Source organism: Hibiscus syriacus, unplaced genomic scaffold (genome assembly GCF_006381635.1).
Source record: "Hibiscus syriacus cultivar Baekdansim isolate YM2019G1 unplaced genomic scaffold, ASM638163v2 tig00000326_pilon, whole genome shotgun sequence".
NCBI classification, from domain to species: domain Eukaryota; kingdom Viridiplantae; phylum Streptophyta; class Magnoliopsida; order Malvales; family Malvaceae; genus Hibiscus; species Hibiscus syriacus.
This window is the reverse complement of record NW_024061781.1, coordinates 1-18,040: the sequence shown is the minus strand read 5'-3', so window position 1 is coordinate 18,040 and position 18,040 is coordinate 1. Positions and strand designations below refer to the sequence as shown.

General features: G+C 36.0%; 2 protein-coding genes and 1 pseudogene across 5 annotated transcripts; all 3 read right to left on the bottom strand.

Moving 5' to 3' along the window:
- Positions 1 to 1,997: 1,997 nt before the first annotated feature.
- Positions 1,998 to 3,241, bottom strand: LOC120163511 (probable WRKY transcription factor 40). The gene is made up of 5 exons (XM_039173459.1): positions 3,125 to 3,241; positions 2,967 to 3,026; positions 2,569 to 2,883; positions 2,283 to 2,492; positions 1,998 to 2,252 (listed from the first exon to the last, which is right to left on the bottom strand). The coding sequence occupies exons 1-5, from the start codon at positions 3,194 to 3,196 to the stop codon at positions 2,013 to 2,015; spliced, it is 897 nt and encodes a 298-aa protein (XP_039029390.1). The 5' UTR covers positions 3,197 to 3,241; the 3' UTR covers positions 1,998 to 2,012.
- Positions 3,242 to 8,167: 4,926 nt separating this feature from the next.
- Positions 8,168 to 9,814, bottom strand: LOC120163417 (annotated as a pseudogene).
- Positions 9,815 to 12,919: 3,105 nt separating this feature from the next.
- LOC120163118 (thioredoxin domain-containing protein 2-like) lies at positions 12,920 to 17,912 on the bottom strand. 4 transcript variants are annotated; one of them, XM_039173316.1, is made up of 10 exons: positions 17,764 to 17,912; positions 16,615 to 17,617; positions 16,418 to 16,521; positions 16,203 to 16,286; positions 15,378 to 15,451; positions 14,549 to 14,600; positions 14,336 to 14,422; positions 14,216 to 14,259; positions 13,835 to 13,906; positions 12,920 to 13,757 (listed from the first exon to the last, which is right to left on the bottom strand). In XM_039173316.1, the coding sequence occupies exons 2-10, from the start codon at positions 17,522 to 17,524 to the stop codon at positions 13,190 to 13,192; spliced, it is 1,995 nt and encodes a 664-aa protein (XP_039029247.1). In that variant the 5' UTR covers positions 17,525 to 17,617; positions 17,764 to 17,912; the 3' UTR covers positions 12,920 to 13,189. The 4 variants fall into 4 exon arrangements, with proteins under 4 accessions (XP_039029247.1, XP_039029180.1, XP_039029077.1 ...); XM_039173249.1 differs by having other exon boundaries at positions 16,418 to 16,559; positions 16,653 to 17,617; XM_039173146.1 differs by having other exon boundaries at positions 16,418 to 17,617.
- Positions 17,913 to 18,040: the final 128 nt, after the last annotated feature.

The following is an 18,040-nucleotide window of genomic DNA, read 5'->3' as shown; positions in this document are numbered from 1 at the left end:
CAAACTCGATGAGTCTTGACCCGATCAAATTTTATCAGGTCTGATTTTTATTTTAAAAAATCATATTTAAGTTCGGGTCGGGTTCGAGTTTAGGGTGAAAATATTCGACCCGACTCAAAAAAAATATAATTTTATCTTTTGTGTATAGGGATAATTGTAATAAGACCCCTATATATATATATTAATTTTTCAATTAAATCCCGTTTTTTATTGAATAAAAGTAATATTTTTTATAAATATATTATTTCAGGTTGAGTTCGTGTTACATCTCAAAAGGGTTAGTCGGGTTCGGATTCGAGTAGGATGGAAGGTGTATAATTTTCGGGCCACTTTTGGATCGGACGGTGGGTGTATAATTTTTGGGTCAGATCGGGTTGACCGGAAACCCAACCCAGCCCGACCCATACCCATCTCTAATTGTGCGTTGCTTGTTGTTGGGCTGATGTTTGTCCTTTTTCTTTTGTTGTTGTTGTCCAATTCAATGTTTTGGGCTCTAGTAAAGCTGTCGGTGAATGATGGTCGCTCGAAACAAGCCAAGCAATTAAAATTGGTTTTTCCATTCCACAGCATCCTATTCATACACCAAATCTGCTGCTTTGACAAAAGCAAACAAATAAATAAAGACCAACAGCATTCATCTTAATTTACCTCTAATTATAATTAAACTTTCAATTGACCATACTTTGTTTAGTTTTAATTCACATAATTTTATTTAAAATTTCAGTTTTGATGTAATTAACCTCCATAAATATTTGCTTAATTGAAGAGGTAGAGTAGAGTCAGCTCGCCGTATCGAGTATTCTCCGATTCAATTATGTTTCGGACAAGGACAATTGTTTGTTTGAAGGGAACAATAAATGGACTAGAAATCATCATCAGCTGCAAAGTCTGAATTTACTAAGAAATTTAGAGGACAGATTGTCAATGCAATAAAGGAAATGTCACAATTCATTTATGGTATATTATTTTAAGATAACAATAATAAAATAATCACAAAATAAATTAACTAAGAAATTTAGAGGACAAATTATCAAGACTAAGAAATAAAACGCAATCGGTGTTGTGTTTCAGCAATTCTTCCTCTATTTTTTCTTTATAAATAAAAAGCTGAAAGATAGAGAGTGTATGTGAGCGAAAGAGACAGAGAGGTGAAGGCGATGTTTGGGATTTCATTATATTTGATCATCTGTTGGAAAATCTTTAACCACAAGGATTAAACGAAGAAATTATTATATGCCATTTATACAAAACAATTTCAGCTTTGTTGGTGACTTTCAACAATGATACTTGGTTCATCTTAGTAGTATTTGTCAACTCTGTATTTTCAACCCCATTTTTTTTTCTCACAAGCATTTCATTGAACATCTATGCTTTACCTGAGATGACCTGTATCTAACATTACACCTTGAATCGTTGATGGTTCCGATAGTCCCTTGGTCGGGTCTTCACTCAATGGACCCTTATTCAAGTCAACACCTCCACAGAATTCAAAGTTAGATTATAATTTCCCACGCATCCCCGACTGAAAAGTTGTTCTAGAAATGAGAAGAGAGAAGCGAAAAAATAAATTTGAGATTAAAGAGGAATTTGAGGTTTAGAATGAAATTGAATATTATGTTGCAAGTTTTAAAAGTTGGGGGACCTAAATGCAAGCACCTAAAAAGTTCAGTGACCATATTGCAAACGGACTAAATGTTGGAGGATTCTCTCATCATCTTCTTCTAACGGCAGTGTAACAGCGTCAAACGACCGGTTACGTCGGGATCATATTACAAACGGACTAAATGTTAGAAGATTGTATTGCAAGTTTTAAAAATTGAAAGACCCAGAGAAATTCAGTGACCATTGCTATACTTTACCCTTAAAGTATTAGATTCAAATTAGAGAAAACTCTCTCTTCGAATTACTTTGGCAAATAAACTTTAGTTTTTCACCATTTTGGTATTAGATTCAATATTCTATTTACATCATTTCAATTCAAACTATGGGATTCACCCCATGTTTGTTGAATCTCACCACTTTCGGTGTACAAAATTTCCAGAAATGGATGCAGCAAGTGTTGCTGTGAAATTGGGGTCCCTAGTCAAAGAAGCCGCCATTTGTTGAACCAAAATCTGTTGAATCGCCGGTTGATCAACTTGCTGGGTAGGTTTTTTGGTCTCACCATCCGATCCAGCTGGTTTCATCAAGTCCAGGGTTACAGCGGGGGCAAAAGAAGAAGAAACAGGAGCTGAACGAGGGTTGTTATTGGCGGCGGCGGCACCACTATTAGCGGGGCTTAACGATGATAATGCAGCCGGAGAATGGTGTGTATGGTTGTGCTCTCCTTCATAAGTTGCAACCAAGATGGATGGATCTTCAGCACTTCTTTGCACCTTTTTCTTCACCGGACAAGTCGGGGCAAAGGAGCACTTGAAGTAAGCCCTGGGGGAAGGGTTATCTCTTGTGACCTTTTGACCATATTTCCTCCATTGATATCCATCTCTCACAATCTGTAACACAGACCACTTTTTCAGACTCTCGACGCCTAATTAATTAATTTGATCTGGCGACAAAATTGGGACTTACCAGGCTGTTATCAGAAGGATCTGTGCGCACGCAGGCTCTTGAAATTTTGGCATGAATGCACTCTTTGGGTTTTCTGAATGAGTTTTCATCACTACAGCTGCTGTCGGCGTTGGCAGTGAAGCCAATCATGGCGGTACTGTAATCTTCACAGTCGGCTTTCCTCTTCTTTGAAGATTCAGTTTCAATGTTCTTACTCACCAGTTCCTTGTATTGTTTTTGCAAAATCGTGTAGTGCTCGCATAAAGCCGTTAGCATCTCGGTTAGCCTCTTGTTCTCGGCGCTAACCCGGTTCAATTCCTCAACCAAAATCCCAGTCTGCTACGATTAAAAACAAAGATCGGTATCGAAACATCCAATTTTAAGTTTTCAAAGCCGATCAAACTTATCCAGAAACTGACCTCTTGTTTGACTGGGGATTTCCCATCAAATTCGGCCATTTTCCCATCAGCTTCTCTCTTCTGTTTCAAGAAATTCAAAAGCTTTTATAAGCCCACTAATCCAAAGCAACAAAAAAATCAAATGTTTTTCTCCTCAAGTGATGATAACCCGAACTCACCGGAGCTTTGTTGGTATGAGAAAAGGGGTTAATGCTGAGATCCAGCGTCGTATTCACCCAAGCGGATTCCATCAATATACAGCAAGAGGAGTGAGTGTGGAGGATTTGGGAAGATAATGAGAGAGTAATACCGAGAGGCCAGGAATATAGAAATATATAGAGCATAAAATTTAAAAGGATTTGGTTTATTATCCAGGAAAGTAGGTGGAAATGAGGCGACATCCCACTTGGAAATAACCCATTGGCTTCGGCAAGCCGTCTATATTCATATAAACAAATACTCAAATAAAAAAATATAAATTATAAAAATAATATGGTAAAAATTCATCGTAGGCCCCTATACTTGAGATATGACATCAATTTAAACAAAATTTGCTCAAGTGCTCTGGAGGAGAAGAATTGTTAGGATTTTAATAAAACAATAAGGCGAAGAGAATAGAAAATTTGCTTTTTGGTCCTTAAAAGTAGAAAGGAGAGAACCGAAAATCAAATTTTGGCCGATGATCTATTTTTTTTTAGGGTGAGCATAAATATATTAATAATATAAATTATATATATATATATATACGATAGAATTTCAAGTGGACACACACATATATTAAAAAAACTTTAAATTTTAAAAAATAAACTCCATAAAATTTCATAGTAAACACGTGTATGCCCTCACACAAGTGTACATCCACCACTGTAATGGAGGCAATAATAGTATTTGGAAGATGTTAGATAATTTTTTATTTTGATATTCTTGGTTTTTTAAATTAGAGTTCAAAAAATTAATTGATGTTTTAGACTTTTAGTTATATTTTATGATCAAATTAAATATTATTTTTTAACGTACTACAATATCAACATATGGATCATTTTGTGATGTATCAATGATATTAATGATTTTAATGTAATTATTAAAACCTTAGTGATTATTGATGTAATTTGGGTATAATTTTATTTGATGGAGATTTTAAACGCACGGTGACTAAAAGAAGCTTGGTCATGTTGATTATTGACGACATAGGCCAGCTCATTCATTTCATTTTCCCACTATATAAATAAATACTGATATGACTCCATTTGTCACGTGTCTAACGTGTTCTTTTAGTTCCTAATATTTTAGTGGATAAATTAAAAGTTTACTCTATCTCCTATTTTATTCTTCCTACTTTTAATTTTATTAATTTGCTCCCTGAATTTTATAGATTCAATTATTTTACTCACTCCTTTGTTATCTTTTTAATATTGTGATGATGTGTTATTTATTATTATTATTTAATATAAAATAATTATAAATATCAAGGGTAAATTACGCCGCTCCTCGTTAAACATTACTTTCTTTCCTATTTTGCTCACCCAACTATAAAATAAAAACAGAAAGTGGTCGGATGCCACTGTCATAGTTGATGTTCGTTCGGTCCCAATTTTCATAGGTCGTTTCGCCTCGACACTTTTAGTCTGAATCTGACCTCCATTTTGTAGAAACTTACTCCGAAGTCCATGAATTGGAGATTGAAAGTGATGAAACTGAAACGTTTTGGTTGAGATACACATAACATTTTCCGATGAAACAAACCACCTGATTCGGACTTAGGGGTTGAGATTAAACAGGCACATGAATTTTGAGATCGAGCGACCACCATCAACTAGGTGTGTTAAAAAATACCCGACCTGTTGATCCAGCCTATTGACCTGAACCTAAAAAACCGGGTACTTTTTAAAAAAATTACCTGACCCTAATATTTTTTGGGTAGTTGGGCTGGGTCTAGGCCAAAATTTTTTATAACCGGATAGTCGACCTAACTCGATAGTTAATATATATATATATATATAGTTTATATTATATTTTTATTTTAGGTTTTTAATATTTTTACCTTGAAATTAAATTTATATCACTAAATTTTTCTTAAATTTGTATTATATACTTTTAAGTTTTCATTAATTTGTCAATATGAGATTTGAAAAAAATACGATTGATGTTGATATTTTTAATGTTGTTTTGGAAATAAAATTTAATATATATATATATACACACAAAATATTATTTATCTTTAAAATTAACTTCAAATCACTAAATTTTGTGTACATTGTTTATTATGAACTTTTAAATTTTTATGTATTTCCTATATGATTTTTTAAAATAAATTAAAAAATATAAAGAAATATATGAACCGGGTACCCGTTACCCAAAAATGCAGGTACCCTGATATTACAGGTACCCAAACTTAATGGGTCGGGTCACGGATCGACAAATATACTACTTGGAGAACCGGGTACCCAAAAATGCGGGTACTTGATTTTGGACACTCCTACCATCAACGATGATAGACGATGGTCAGAATGAAAAATGATGTGGTGACCGGTGGCGGCAATTGGTCACCTTATTTGCAAAGTAGAGAGAGAATGAGGGGGAAGAAGATGATTCGAAATGACATCATTTTGGTGCTTATGCCATGTCATAACACCGTTAAAAGGTTAACGGCAGAGTGAGCAAAATAATTCAATATGTAAAGTTCAGTGAGCAAGTTAGAAAAAATTAAAAAGTACAATGAATGAAATAAGCGAGAGAGTAAATATCAAGTGAGAAACGGTATAATTTACCCTATTTTAATTTATAATTATTAAATATATATAACTGTATAGTAACGTAAATGAAAACCCTTGAGAATATCCAGTAGATAAATTAAGAGATGTGTGGGAATTGATAAAAAAAAAGATAGAATTTTATTAAGCTTACAATTTCTGGGTCTTGGTCTCATTGACTACCGAAAAGGCCAACTAATCGCCGGCACGGTTTGAAAACGTTGCGCTACTTAATGATCTACCATTTCTTTTGCAGTCTTTCTCTAAGACCAAACCCTTAATTCCCAGGTCAAATGCTTAACGTTAAACAAGGGTTGGGTTGGATTTGCATTATTCCAACACATGATTTAGTTAAACACTGGTATTACGTAGAAAAACATGAGCGTACACTTCATTTTTGACCACAATTAGTTCCAAAACATCACTTAGTCAATCCACAGTCTTAACCAATACGTGAACATTGAACCTGGAATTCCAGTAACCCTAAATTCAAAGGAAGATGTCGGCAATGCCATACGTCAAGTTTAAAAGATGGGGAAATTTGGTAGAATGTGAACAAGTGGGTCCATTAGGCGGCTGGACAAATGAGAGAACAGATAGAAAGTGCCACAACTCCCCAATGTGTGGTCAAAGTTTGATCAGCGTCGATACAATTATACCAAGTTGCGTGTAGGAATATAACATTGATCGTCACTCATTCATTGTTTCCTTGATTTGTCTATCAAAGGTTGGTACGAAAATAAATGACAAAACCTGCCTCCTCTCATTCAACTATTTGCATGTCATTGATTAATTGCATTTTCCTTTGAAAAAACTGGGTTCTTCCTGCTTAATTCTGGGGATTATTTAATTTGATTCGGTTAAGATTATCAAAGTTTCTTTTAAGACTAATCTCAATCGAACTCAACTGTTATTGCCTCTCCCTTGTCATCTCATCCACTTCTAATGTCCTTTTCCTTGTAAGCTCCACCGAATAATTTGTTAGGAATAACTGGTTCACATGAGGAAGTAGGAACCTGCAAGTTTCTAACAAGTCAAGCAATAGAATTTGTTTTTTTTTTCTTTCTTTCTATAAAACACATGTCCACAAACTTTAGGTTTGAGGACATAAGTCATCGCCTATATCACTTTTGTTATTAGATCGTTTTCCATTAACCTATTACCCATCATGAAATCAGCAACATGACATGTGATGGCTGACGCACTATAACCTTACGTAAGAAAACACACTTGCTAAACGAAATTCAATTTACAACAACAACAACGTAGTAGTGGGAATCGTTCTTAGTTTTTGTGATATATGGTCATGATGATGATGTGATTTACAACTTCCAGTTCCCACTCTTTATGTTTTCTTTTTCTTTTGTTGTCTTTGAGCATTAAGTCAAATTTGGGTGGTTACTGTCCATTTCTGGAATGCTCTTTTGGACAAAAAAAACTGTAAAGCCAACCCAACCCAGTTTTAAAAAGACAAAGTGGCATCGGTGAGCTCTTTCTTCATTTTGGGCCTATGAAGGTGCTTAATCTATCTTCCTAGTGCCTCTCTGATGTTTCAGGCTTAATTGGGTCTAATTGATTAACCCCTGTGACTTTGGTGGGGGCTCTTAGCTTTAGACCACTTTGAGGTTAAGGTAGGGATGCCAAATTAAACCAACATCCATCCCATTTGATATGATGCTTAAGAAAAACAAAGTTCAAGTTGGGTTGGATCTGAATTTTATAGATGGTTACCCGTGTCAAGTGGTTATTGGCTGTCATACATTTAAACTACTTAATGGTGAGCCAAAAGCCCGAACCAATCCTTGTCCATGCATGTCTTTTCTTAACGCCTTTTGGTCTTAAACCCAACACCTAATCAACTTTGTCCCCTCTTGTTTAGAATCAAGTGAATGCAGGCAGGCTCAACACTCGCCACGATTTCAGGGTTAAGACAATGACTGGGAAGGCAAAAGCTACACTCCATCCATGCAAATCACCCATCATCTGAAACCTACATTCGCGGGCTTTTCAATAATTTTATAATTAACGTGTCAAACACTGATTTATCCATGCCTAACATGACATAACTGTCGGTGCTTCATTGTCAATTCTTATCAAGAATATCCTAGGAAGATCTACCTGAATCTCAAAGAGTCGTATATAAAACAACCATTTGGGGCTTAATCAGTAATCGGGGTACAGGCCTTTAAAATAATACATGGTTGGTATGCATCATGGAGAGCGAAAGTTGTTATAGTTCTCAAGTTCAGCTTATTAGTCACTCTACGGTCGAGGTATTTATCGAGGCCCTATTTTCTTAGAGTTTATGAAATCATTCAATACACGAAGAAGAATCTCTTTTTTGTTATATGTTCACTGGTCACGATTCTTCGCCCAAATTAGAAGGGTGAACTAGTCAAAATGAACTAACCTATCAAATTCCCATCGAGTTAAGAGAATTTTTCATCCAACAATCCACGGGTAGTATCTATATGCAAACTTCAAAACTTGCAAGCCATACATTGATGTACTACTAAGCACAGCGCATATGCATTTACATAAAATCAGTTTCAATCCTATTCTGTACTTAAGGTCAGGCTTTATGAGGCGGGCACATAATTTTTTCACTTTTCACATTCTTCTCCCTCGATTTTAACGTTACAAGTGTTGTTTAAGTTGTCGCCTTGCCATGTCCAAACAATGTCTTTTAATGCAGGCCTCACATTTTCCTGGCAAAACTTTACATACTCCAAGGTGTCCCCTGAAGACTTGGAGAACTCCACGATTGCAACCTCCGGTGCCACCTCAGACACCTCCGCCGTCACCAGGAGCTTCCCCTTCCACCCCTCCGATGAACCCTGTAATTTCATCTTGAAGTCCTTGACTTTTCCCACCCTAAAGTTCAAACCTTTTGCAGCAGCTTCGATCTTAGCCATGATTGCAGAAGCCGAACATCTTGAAGTGAACATCATCCCCGATTTCCTCTTGTTTTCGAACAAGCTTGATAAATCAAACCCCGACGACATGGAGGAAATGAACTGGAATGCGTTGAAGAATTTCGGAGACGATAGCTTGTTGGACTTAGAAGCAGAAGAATCATCATCTTCTGTACCGCTGATATCTGATATTGATTCTTCGATTGAAAACGCGAGGGGGCGTGTAAATCTTTTTCGGAACCAAGGGACACGCATTATAGCTGGAATTGTGATCCTTCTTTCGGGGTCAGCCGTGAGTAATTTAGAGATCAACCGCTTCGATTCCGTCGAAAACCATGGCGGAAACTCGAATTCAGCCTTGAAAATTTTCCTGTACATCTTCATGATATTCTCATCTTGAAATGGCAATAAACCTGCGAGAAGAACATACAGGATAACCCCACAAGACCAGATATCTGCTTTGGATCCATCGTATCCTTTTCTCCTCAAAACCTCAGGGGCAACATACGCCGGAGTCCCACACTGAGTGTGGAGGAGCCCGTCATTGCGAAGCTGCTCCGGCAAGGCCGACAACCCAAAATCGGAAATCTTTAGATCTTCATTCTCGTCCAAAAGGAGATTCTCCGGCTTCAAATCACGGTGGGATACACCTCTGCTGTGACAAAAATCGACGGCGCTTATCAGTTGTTGGAAGTACTTACGAGCGGCGTCTTCTTTGAGTTTGCCTTTGAAAACTTTGGCGAATAGTTCGCCGCCACGGACGTATTCCATAATGAAGAAGATCTTGGTCTTTGTAGCCATGACTTCTTTGAGTTCCACCACGTTCGGATGACGAACGAGGCGCGTAACAGAGATCTCTCTCTTGATCTGCTCCATCATGCCTTCTTTCTTCACCTCGTCTTTGCTGATCACCTTTATCGCCACGCTTTCACCCGATGCTACTTCTTTCCCGTAATAAACCTTAGCGAAAGTGCCCTTCCCAAGCAATCTACCCATCTCGTATTACCCAAACAAAACACGCCTCTCTTCCATGGATTCTTGTTTCTTTTCCCTACGCAATCAAAGCTCTGAACTTTCTCAAGGATCCATTCAAAGCTGCTTCGGGTGGTTGTGTAAAGGTGTGAAATTGAACCCAGGGAAATGATGGATTTTTTCTGAATGATTCCATGGGGACGAAAAGGAGTGGATCAAGAAGAGTGACGAGTGGAAAGGTAGGAAAGGGAAAGAGATGTGACAAAAAGGTTATCAAAAAGACGCCATCGGAGCACCTGGTATTGTCTTTTGAGAGACAAACAGCGCACACGGAATGAATCTCGTATCTCTTCAAAATATTTCAATAATGTTTATATAGTAAGACGCGTACCCAAACAACCTTAACATTAGTTGTGCTTTAACCTAAGACCACTAAAGATAATAATCAACACTTAACTCACTCATGCAATAGACTCTTTACATTTTGATAGATCAGGAATTGGGTTGTTGCATTTAGTAAGGTAATAGCACTATTGGTTCTTAAATCGGTTCGTTGTTTGCATTGGACCTAGACAAATTAAATCGGAAATAAATAATTATGAATTCTTTAGTTTACGAACCGAATTAAATGGAACAAAAAGTGTAAATAAGCATAAACAAAGTGATTTTGCTATAAAAAAATATTATTTTTTAAAGTTTCGAATTCGAATACTATAAATATCATTAGTGTAAATATTTAACGTCAAATGATTAATATTTGTCTTTGAATATATATTGTATGGATCCAAGCTACCTAGGTCATACATCCACCCCATGTCCAAAAAAAAGGATAAATTACTTATTGAGTCACTTATTAATTATTTACTTTATATTTTGGTCATATAACTATTATTTATTTTAAATCAGATTTAATTTATGTTTCGGTTATGTTTTAGTCACATATCTTTAAAAATTTAGCAATGATGTTGACGTGTCATCATAAGACAATGGCATATAATGCTTGAAAAATTATTAAAAAATTGTCATGCTAACATCGTTAAATTTTTTAATTGCAAGTGATCAAAATAGAATCAAACTATAAGGTCAGCTATGATTTTGAAAAAATAATAGTTGAGCGACGAAAACATAAATTAAGTAATAGACGAATGACCAAATAGTTAGTTCACCCTAAATAAATAACATGTATGAATTATATTAGAAAATTATTTTAATTTTTTCTAGATTTAATCCATATATATATATATATATAATTGTGAGCATCTGGTCAAAGGTCCCTCCCTCCCTCGTTTAATTTTTGAACATTATTCAGTCTTATTTGGACTGTTTTCAGTAGACATTTATAGGCCACAACAAATTGTTATGGGGTACAGACAATACATTTGTTGTTTGTATTTGAACGTGTCAAATATAAATGACAATTTTAATAAATAATAAAGAGATTCTTGCAACTTGTTATAAAATTATTGTGCCTCAGTATTTTGCTGACCCTATTCACATATATAATGGGATAAGAGGGAGGTAGGATAGTAGGCTGCCCCCAACGCTAGGTTAAGAGCAGCTTCCGTGAGAGACCTCTGGCAGTTAGAATTATGATTTGCCCACCGTATGACTCGATCCCACGACCACAAGGTTAAGAGTCTCCGTATAAAAAAAAATTAGCTGACCCTTATTCCCATATGTAATGGGGTAAGGGGAGGTAAGATAGTACACTGCCTCCAACGTCAGGTTGAGAGTAACTTTCGTGAGAGACCTCCAAATTATAAAATACCCTCCGAGGGACTCGATCTCACGACCTCAAGATTAAAAAACTTGTGCTCTATCAACTGAGCTGGATGGTCATTTATATGAAATGTTATATCAAATGTTAATAGAAAATAATAAAGATAAATAATCCTAAGAAATTGGCTGTGAACAAATTCTTTACGAGTATACTTGAAATAACCACACATTAACCTTTAAATTCAAAATAGTTCTAGCATTCGTGAATTAATCAATATAAAACTATATGATATAACTGTTGTTTTAATGATTACATCGCCTTCAAATAGTTTTTTGGGAAAATTACACACTCAATACCTAAATTATCATTTTTGGTCCTTTTAATACCTAAACTTTCAATTTATCCTAATTGATATTAATCTCTTAATTATTTGACAATCACCCGGTTGTAATTGTTAATGCTTAAACCCGTAACCTCTAGAAATAATAACGGTTCTTTTAACCGTTAACATAAGTTAGTTTATGAAAAATTTGTCTGATATTAATTTTAAAGTATATGATTTATTAAATCGTTTGTGTAATAATAAAAAAGAGAACTTACATTTATTGTTACAAACTAAAACAATGTCTTATGGAATTTAATTTTTTTTTCATAAGACAGAGAGAACGTGCAAAATGCAATTCGAAATAGTGTTTTTGTTGGGAACAAACACATAAATCCCCCGTTTTTTCAAAAATTATGTTTTCCCCCCAATTAGAAACTGGCACACTGATTCAATCAACAAAACCGGGGAATGTGACCAAAATGATAATATATAAAATACAAAGAGTCATAGCGCATGCGGCAAGTGATTCTTCACTATAACATGATGGGTCATAATTAAGAAATAAAATGTGGTGGAGACAGATGCAGTTCTTGATCCATTAATTTCTTATTTGTAAGAACAAAAAGATGAAGAAAGAAAGAATAATTTGGTGTGAAACGGTTACATCCAAAACCCAAAAGCACGAATTAAATTATTTCGGTGATTAAAGAAATAATTGTTATTTTTAGAGATCTAAAGTTCGAACATCTACAAATTATTCTTACACGTTTATTGTCAAATGTTGAGTGTCATTAAAACAGATACGACGACTTATAAACACCCTAGATTTAATAATAATGAAAAGAACTCCGGAAGCCATTGAAGTTTTGACCGCGGGTTCCATGCCCATCAGCTCCTAAATATATTGGTCAGCCAGCTGCCAAATGCATGTTTCATCTTGGGAAGAATCCATATCTGTAAAGCAAGCACGAGTAATTGGAGGCTTGAAAAAGACAACTAAATCTTCATCTGATTAGATTAGTGGATTTGACTATTAGGATGATAATTTTCTCATTGTTCGCATATGTCTAATCCATTATTCTCCTTTCAGCATTTGAATGGATATATTCCACTTTTGTAGGCTTTTTACATGACGTTCAAGCTTACTATAAGATTATCAAGTTACTGTTTGCAGAATCAGGCTTTTGTTCTTTAATTTGTCTCATCTGTTTCTTGTTCTGAAAATATCAGTTTAAGGTAGAATGCAAGTTGTTTCAACCAAAAAGAAACATAAGATACGCGGCCAATGCTTCCACAAAGTTACTCGAATGTATTACGTTAATCCATAGAAGCAACCCTTTGGTAAAAGGAAAGAAAGGCTAACCCAATGTAATCCTAATGCCTACATCAATAATAAGAGAGAGAGAGGACAAACCCAACAAAACACTAACTACGCGTAACGCTACGTCAAATACCAATTGCATCCCCCACCACCCGCACGTCTACGACTGGCTGCAAAATACTAAGGTTCAGCCGAATTCCACATTCGACAAGAGCCAAACCTCGGTGCCCCTACTTTTAGCTCATCTTCGTCCCTTTTTTCCAGACTTGGAATCACTTCCATGTGCCTTTGATAAACTTGATGCTTTCCGCTTCGCGCTTCCCACAAGTTTTCCTGAATCTGTTGACTTCTCTTTTGTGCTTTCACTTTCTTTCACCTTTGATGAATCAGATTTTGACTTGACAGTGCCTTTATCATTGGATTTGCCACCACTTCTAGGAGGCTTACCCTTAGAAAGGGGGGAAACGTTTGAGGTTTCCTGCTTGGACTTGGCTGTCTTTAAAGCATCTTGCTTTAACTTTGTGGAAGCTTTTGGTGTGGCACTTCTGTCATCCTTGGATTTTGTAGACTTTGGTGTATCGCCACTGTCCTCATTCTTGGACTTGTTACTTGCTTTAGAAGCGATATCAAATGATTTGCTACCAGTTTTGGGGGTATGATCCTTGGACTTAGCAACACTGTCATTGTCTGATTTGCTCGCACTCTTGGAGCCGTCTTTGGATTTGCCATCCATTTTAGCTTCGTCCTTTGTTTTGCGACCAGACTTCATGGCAGCACCCTTGGATTTCCCAGTCGAAGTTCCTCCGCCGCTGATCATCCAATAATGGGATTTCAGAAACCAAATAAAGAGACATATCAAGGGTTACATTTTAAAGAATCTAGTAACCTTTTTGGTGAAGCATCCGTCTTAGTTTTCTTGCTCAAGAGATCAGGTGTTTTTGCTTTCTTCCTTTGAGGCCTAATAATGGAAAACGATCAAAGGGGAAATGAAGATTAGCCCAGACCAATACTGAGACAGTATGAACCAAATGCCCAAGAAATCAACAGGCAAATACAAAACCATACCAAATGCACCTAAAACTGAAGTAAACTCCACCATTCAGATAAAATTAACATCGCTACAGAATGGAAAAAGAATCAACTTGAACTACAGAAACCAACGGAGCAAAAGTTTCATTGCAAAATGCCAAAATACACAAACTTTCTAGAACCAAGACGGTGTTGCAATCAAATTTAACATTCAAGAATCATAATAGGAATCACCTACATGTCAGATGAACCATCAGGACTTGGATGATTATCTACGCCTTCCTGTTTCAGTGAGGTATATTAGCAACCTAGAACGTTAACAAATAAAATTTAATTACCTATAAATTAAATTGCTCGCCTCATCTGACCCAGACTCATCTTCAATCACCACCCACTTTTCTCTCTTAAGATTTAAAATTTCTTGATCACCATCAATATAGTTCACCTAAAAACAAATGAAAAAAGAATAAAGAATAAATTTAAACACTAGCAATAACGGTCAGAGGGAAAAACTCAGGTCATATAGTAAGGAAAATCATTAAAGGAAACTTCTATTTATTTGAAGCGTCACCTTGTGCTTCTTTTTCGAGGGATCAAATGAATGAATAAAACCTACATAGAACCTACAAAACAATAACATCAATAGAGTAAGAAAATTGAGCCATAATTCAGCTCTAGCATAAGAAATTCTCCAATATGTGTTTTACAAATGTGATTTTAAGAAAGAATTGAAAGGTAAATTAACCATCAGGGAAAAAGTTCCAGACAAGTCACAAATAAAGAACCATGGAGCACCAAAAACATCATGCAAAATAATTAATTTATTCTGTTTTGCGTCTCCTATCACAAACTTCAAGGAGACAAGATTAAAAAGGTGGAATAGTTGGCATCAGATATTGGTTTTGTATTATCCTTGTTCTTCCATTTTTTTCTAGGTGTTACATTTCAAGAGTTAATATAAGACTCAAGAGTATGAGAACAAGGTAAAAAAGGCTCAAGAGTTGATAATGAGGTTCAAGGCTAGAAAGAAATTTTAATTCACTGAGCTTAGAAGTTGAGGCTAACTATAATGCAGAAAGTTGAGTTACAGAGTAGGGACCACCTATACAGTGGTGAGCCAGAAAAATTAGATTGGTGTCAGAATTTAGAAAAGTAATGCATAATATTATTTTTCATGTTTTTTAACATAAAAATTATAAAAGATTTTTTCAAAAAAAAATTGGGATGTCAGTTCGTGACATGGCTCCACCCGCGCACATATATAAAGCACATTCACCCATTAGATACTTGCTCACACAAGCATACACATCAAAGACTAGATAGGAACAAATAAAATTCATGATTTCTATTTCGGAGTATCATTTCTGCAACAATTATATAATATATATATATACACTTACTCACGGTCTGCGGGCCACCAGACCTTCACCTTCAAGCCGACAAGATTCTCACCATACTCCATAGAATCAGAAGCCTGAAAAAGAATCAGCATAGAAATGAAATCAATTGTCTAAAGTGGAATGATATGTAATATCATTGCTTCAACTATGTTCAGATTGCAGCATTCAAGAACAGAGTTGAATAAAGGTTTACTGCTACCAATGGTTGTGCAGCAGAGCATGGATTTGGTGGTGTTTCTAGGAATGAGTAATGACATCATTGCAGGATTATTGTTTCCAAGGAAACACAAGATTGGAATCTCGCAGAAAAATCAAACTAATGTTAAATGGCTCTTGAAAGATGAAGGACCTCAGGTGGTTAAATGCAGCAAGAGTTCAGAAGAAGCAATATGGGGATCTCAAGAATATTCATAAAAAAAGCCAACCTAACGATTAAGAAGAAAGCAAGCAAAGAAAAATGGCATCTAAATAGAAAAATGATGATCAAGGATGCAAGAATGGAAGAGAGTTCAAACCCACAAGGATCAACAAAGAACACCTATAACGCTGGTCTATTTTACTCGGACTCAGGTGTGAGTGTTGGGAGGAACTATGTTTATTTTTTCTAAATTTTCCATGTATTTAGACTTTAGAGCCCTTGAAAGAACATATGCCCATATTTATGTCCAGATATGGGTCAGACATGAGTAGCAAACACGGACAAAGAAAGGAAAATGAAGAATCAGAGCACCAATCCATTGATGCTAACCTTACTTAAATGCAACCTACTTAAACCACAATACACCACTACTAAAGTTTGATATTTAAAGATGCAAAAGAAATTACTTTTTCTTTACTTAGGGTATGCTTTCTCTTGGAATTTGCCTTGGGGGTCTCCTCCATGTGAGAATCTTGAGATCCAACCACTTCCTAAATCAATAATAAGCACAAATGATTCCTTGGTTGTAGGATCTAGAACAGCTAAACAAATAAATCATAAAGCTTGAAAAAAACATCACTAGAATAGCAAAATTACAAGTCAAAAGCCAAAAGGAAAATACCTCTTCATCGTTCTCGGTGGAGGTTTTCGCTCTATCCTTCTCAGGAACAACTTTTCCCCGAGCTCGCCTTTTACTATCTGTCAGCTGCCTTGAAATGGATTCATCTGCGTTGTTACCGCTAGAATCGACTTTCTTTGATGACTTCAGTGATTTTACCTCTGAATCACTTCCTATGTCACCTTCTTTCATTGTTTCATCTGCATTGTTACTGCTAGAATCTACCTTCTTCGATGACTTCTTCAGTGATTTTGCCTCTGAATCATTTGCAGTGTCATTTTCTTTCTTAGTTTCATCTACACCATCTGGAGCATTATCCTCATTGGAAACAACAGTAGAAACTTTTTTCCTTGCTCGTCTATTTGTTTTTTTTTCTGAATCACTAGTCGCTTCATATGCCTTCTTAGAGACACCATCAACAGAGGAGGTGGTTTCCTTTCTCACACTCTCTTTTCTTTTAGACCTTGGGGCCCTTGTGGAATGCGAAACATCAGTTGATTCGTCCTCAGTTGCTTTTTGAGAGGAATGTGGAACATCAGTCGATTCTTCCTCAGTTGCTTTTTGAGAGGAATGTGGAACATCAGTCGATTCTTCCTCAGTTGCTTTTTGAGAGGAATGCAGAACATCAGTCGATTCTTCCTCAGTTGCTTTTTGAGAGGAATGCAGAACATCGGTCAATTCTTCCTCAGTTGCTTTTTGAGAGGAATGCGGAACATCAGCCGATTCTTCCTCAGCTGCTTTTTGAGAGGAATGCGGAACATCTGTTTCTCTTCTATTCTCAGAGGATACAACCCCATCAACAGATAGAACCTCACGAGCTGAACCAGCATCATCCTTGCTGTCTTTTTTATGATCTTTTAAGGTCTCAACTGCCTTCTCATCAACATGAGAGCTGTCAGAAAGTTCATTTAATTTGAAATCAGATTCCTTCTTCTTTTCCTGGGTACTTTGCTCTAACTTAGTATCTGAATTGACAACTTCCTCAGCTTTTGATATATCGGTTTCGGCAACAGTTGATTTATCATTTTTGGACTCATCAGCAATATGGTTGCCCTCTTTCATCTTTATAGAATTTAAATCAGCCAATGAGTCCTCTTCAGCGGTTCGCATAATGCCATTACAAACAACTGTATTGGGAGATTTTCCATTTGCAAGATCCACTTGTTCAGTTTTAACTGCCTCTTCAGGAATCTGTTTATCCTCCTGAGAATTTGAAGATTTATTATAAACGAAAATTTTCATAAAAAAATCCAATGAGTACAATAAAACAAAAGGAAAACATTGAATCTACACCGACAGAAAAAACTGGCAATTGACAATAAATTCATGAAGGAAAAAAAAAAGCATACCTGGGCTGCCTTCTCTGAAGGTGCCTCCACTAGTATGCTCTCATCATCCTGCAGCAAATCAACCCAAAAAAGGAATATTTAGGAGACTATATCAGCTCTATGTTCACCAAAAACATAAAAGACATCACTAAGGTGTCAGCATAAGGAAAAAATTAAAAGACAAAAAAAAAGACCAAGACCAAGACAGCGTGAACAAACAAAATACATAGAAAGCATTGACACTTGTATGATTGAGTAAAGCATAGAATCTATCTGCAAATAATGCTAAGCAGAATAT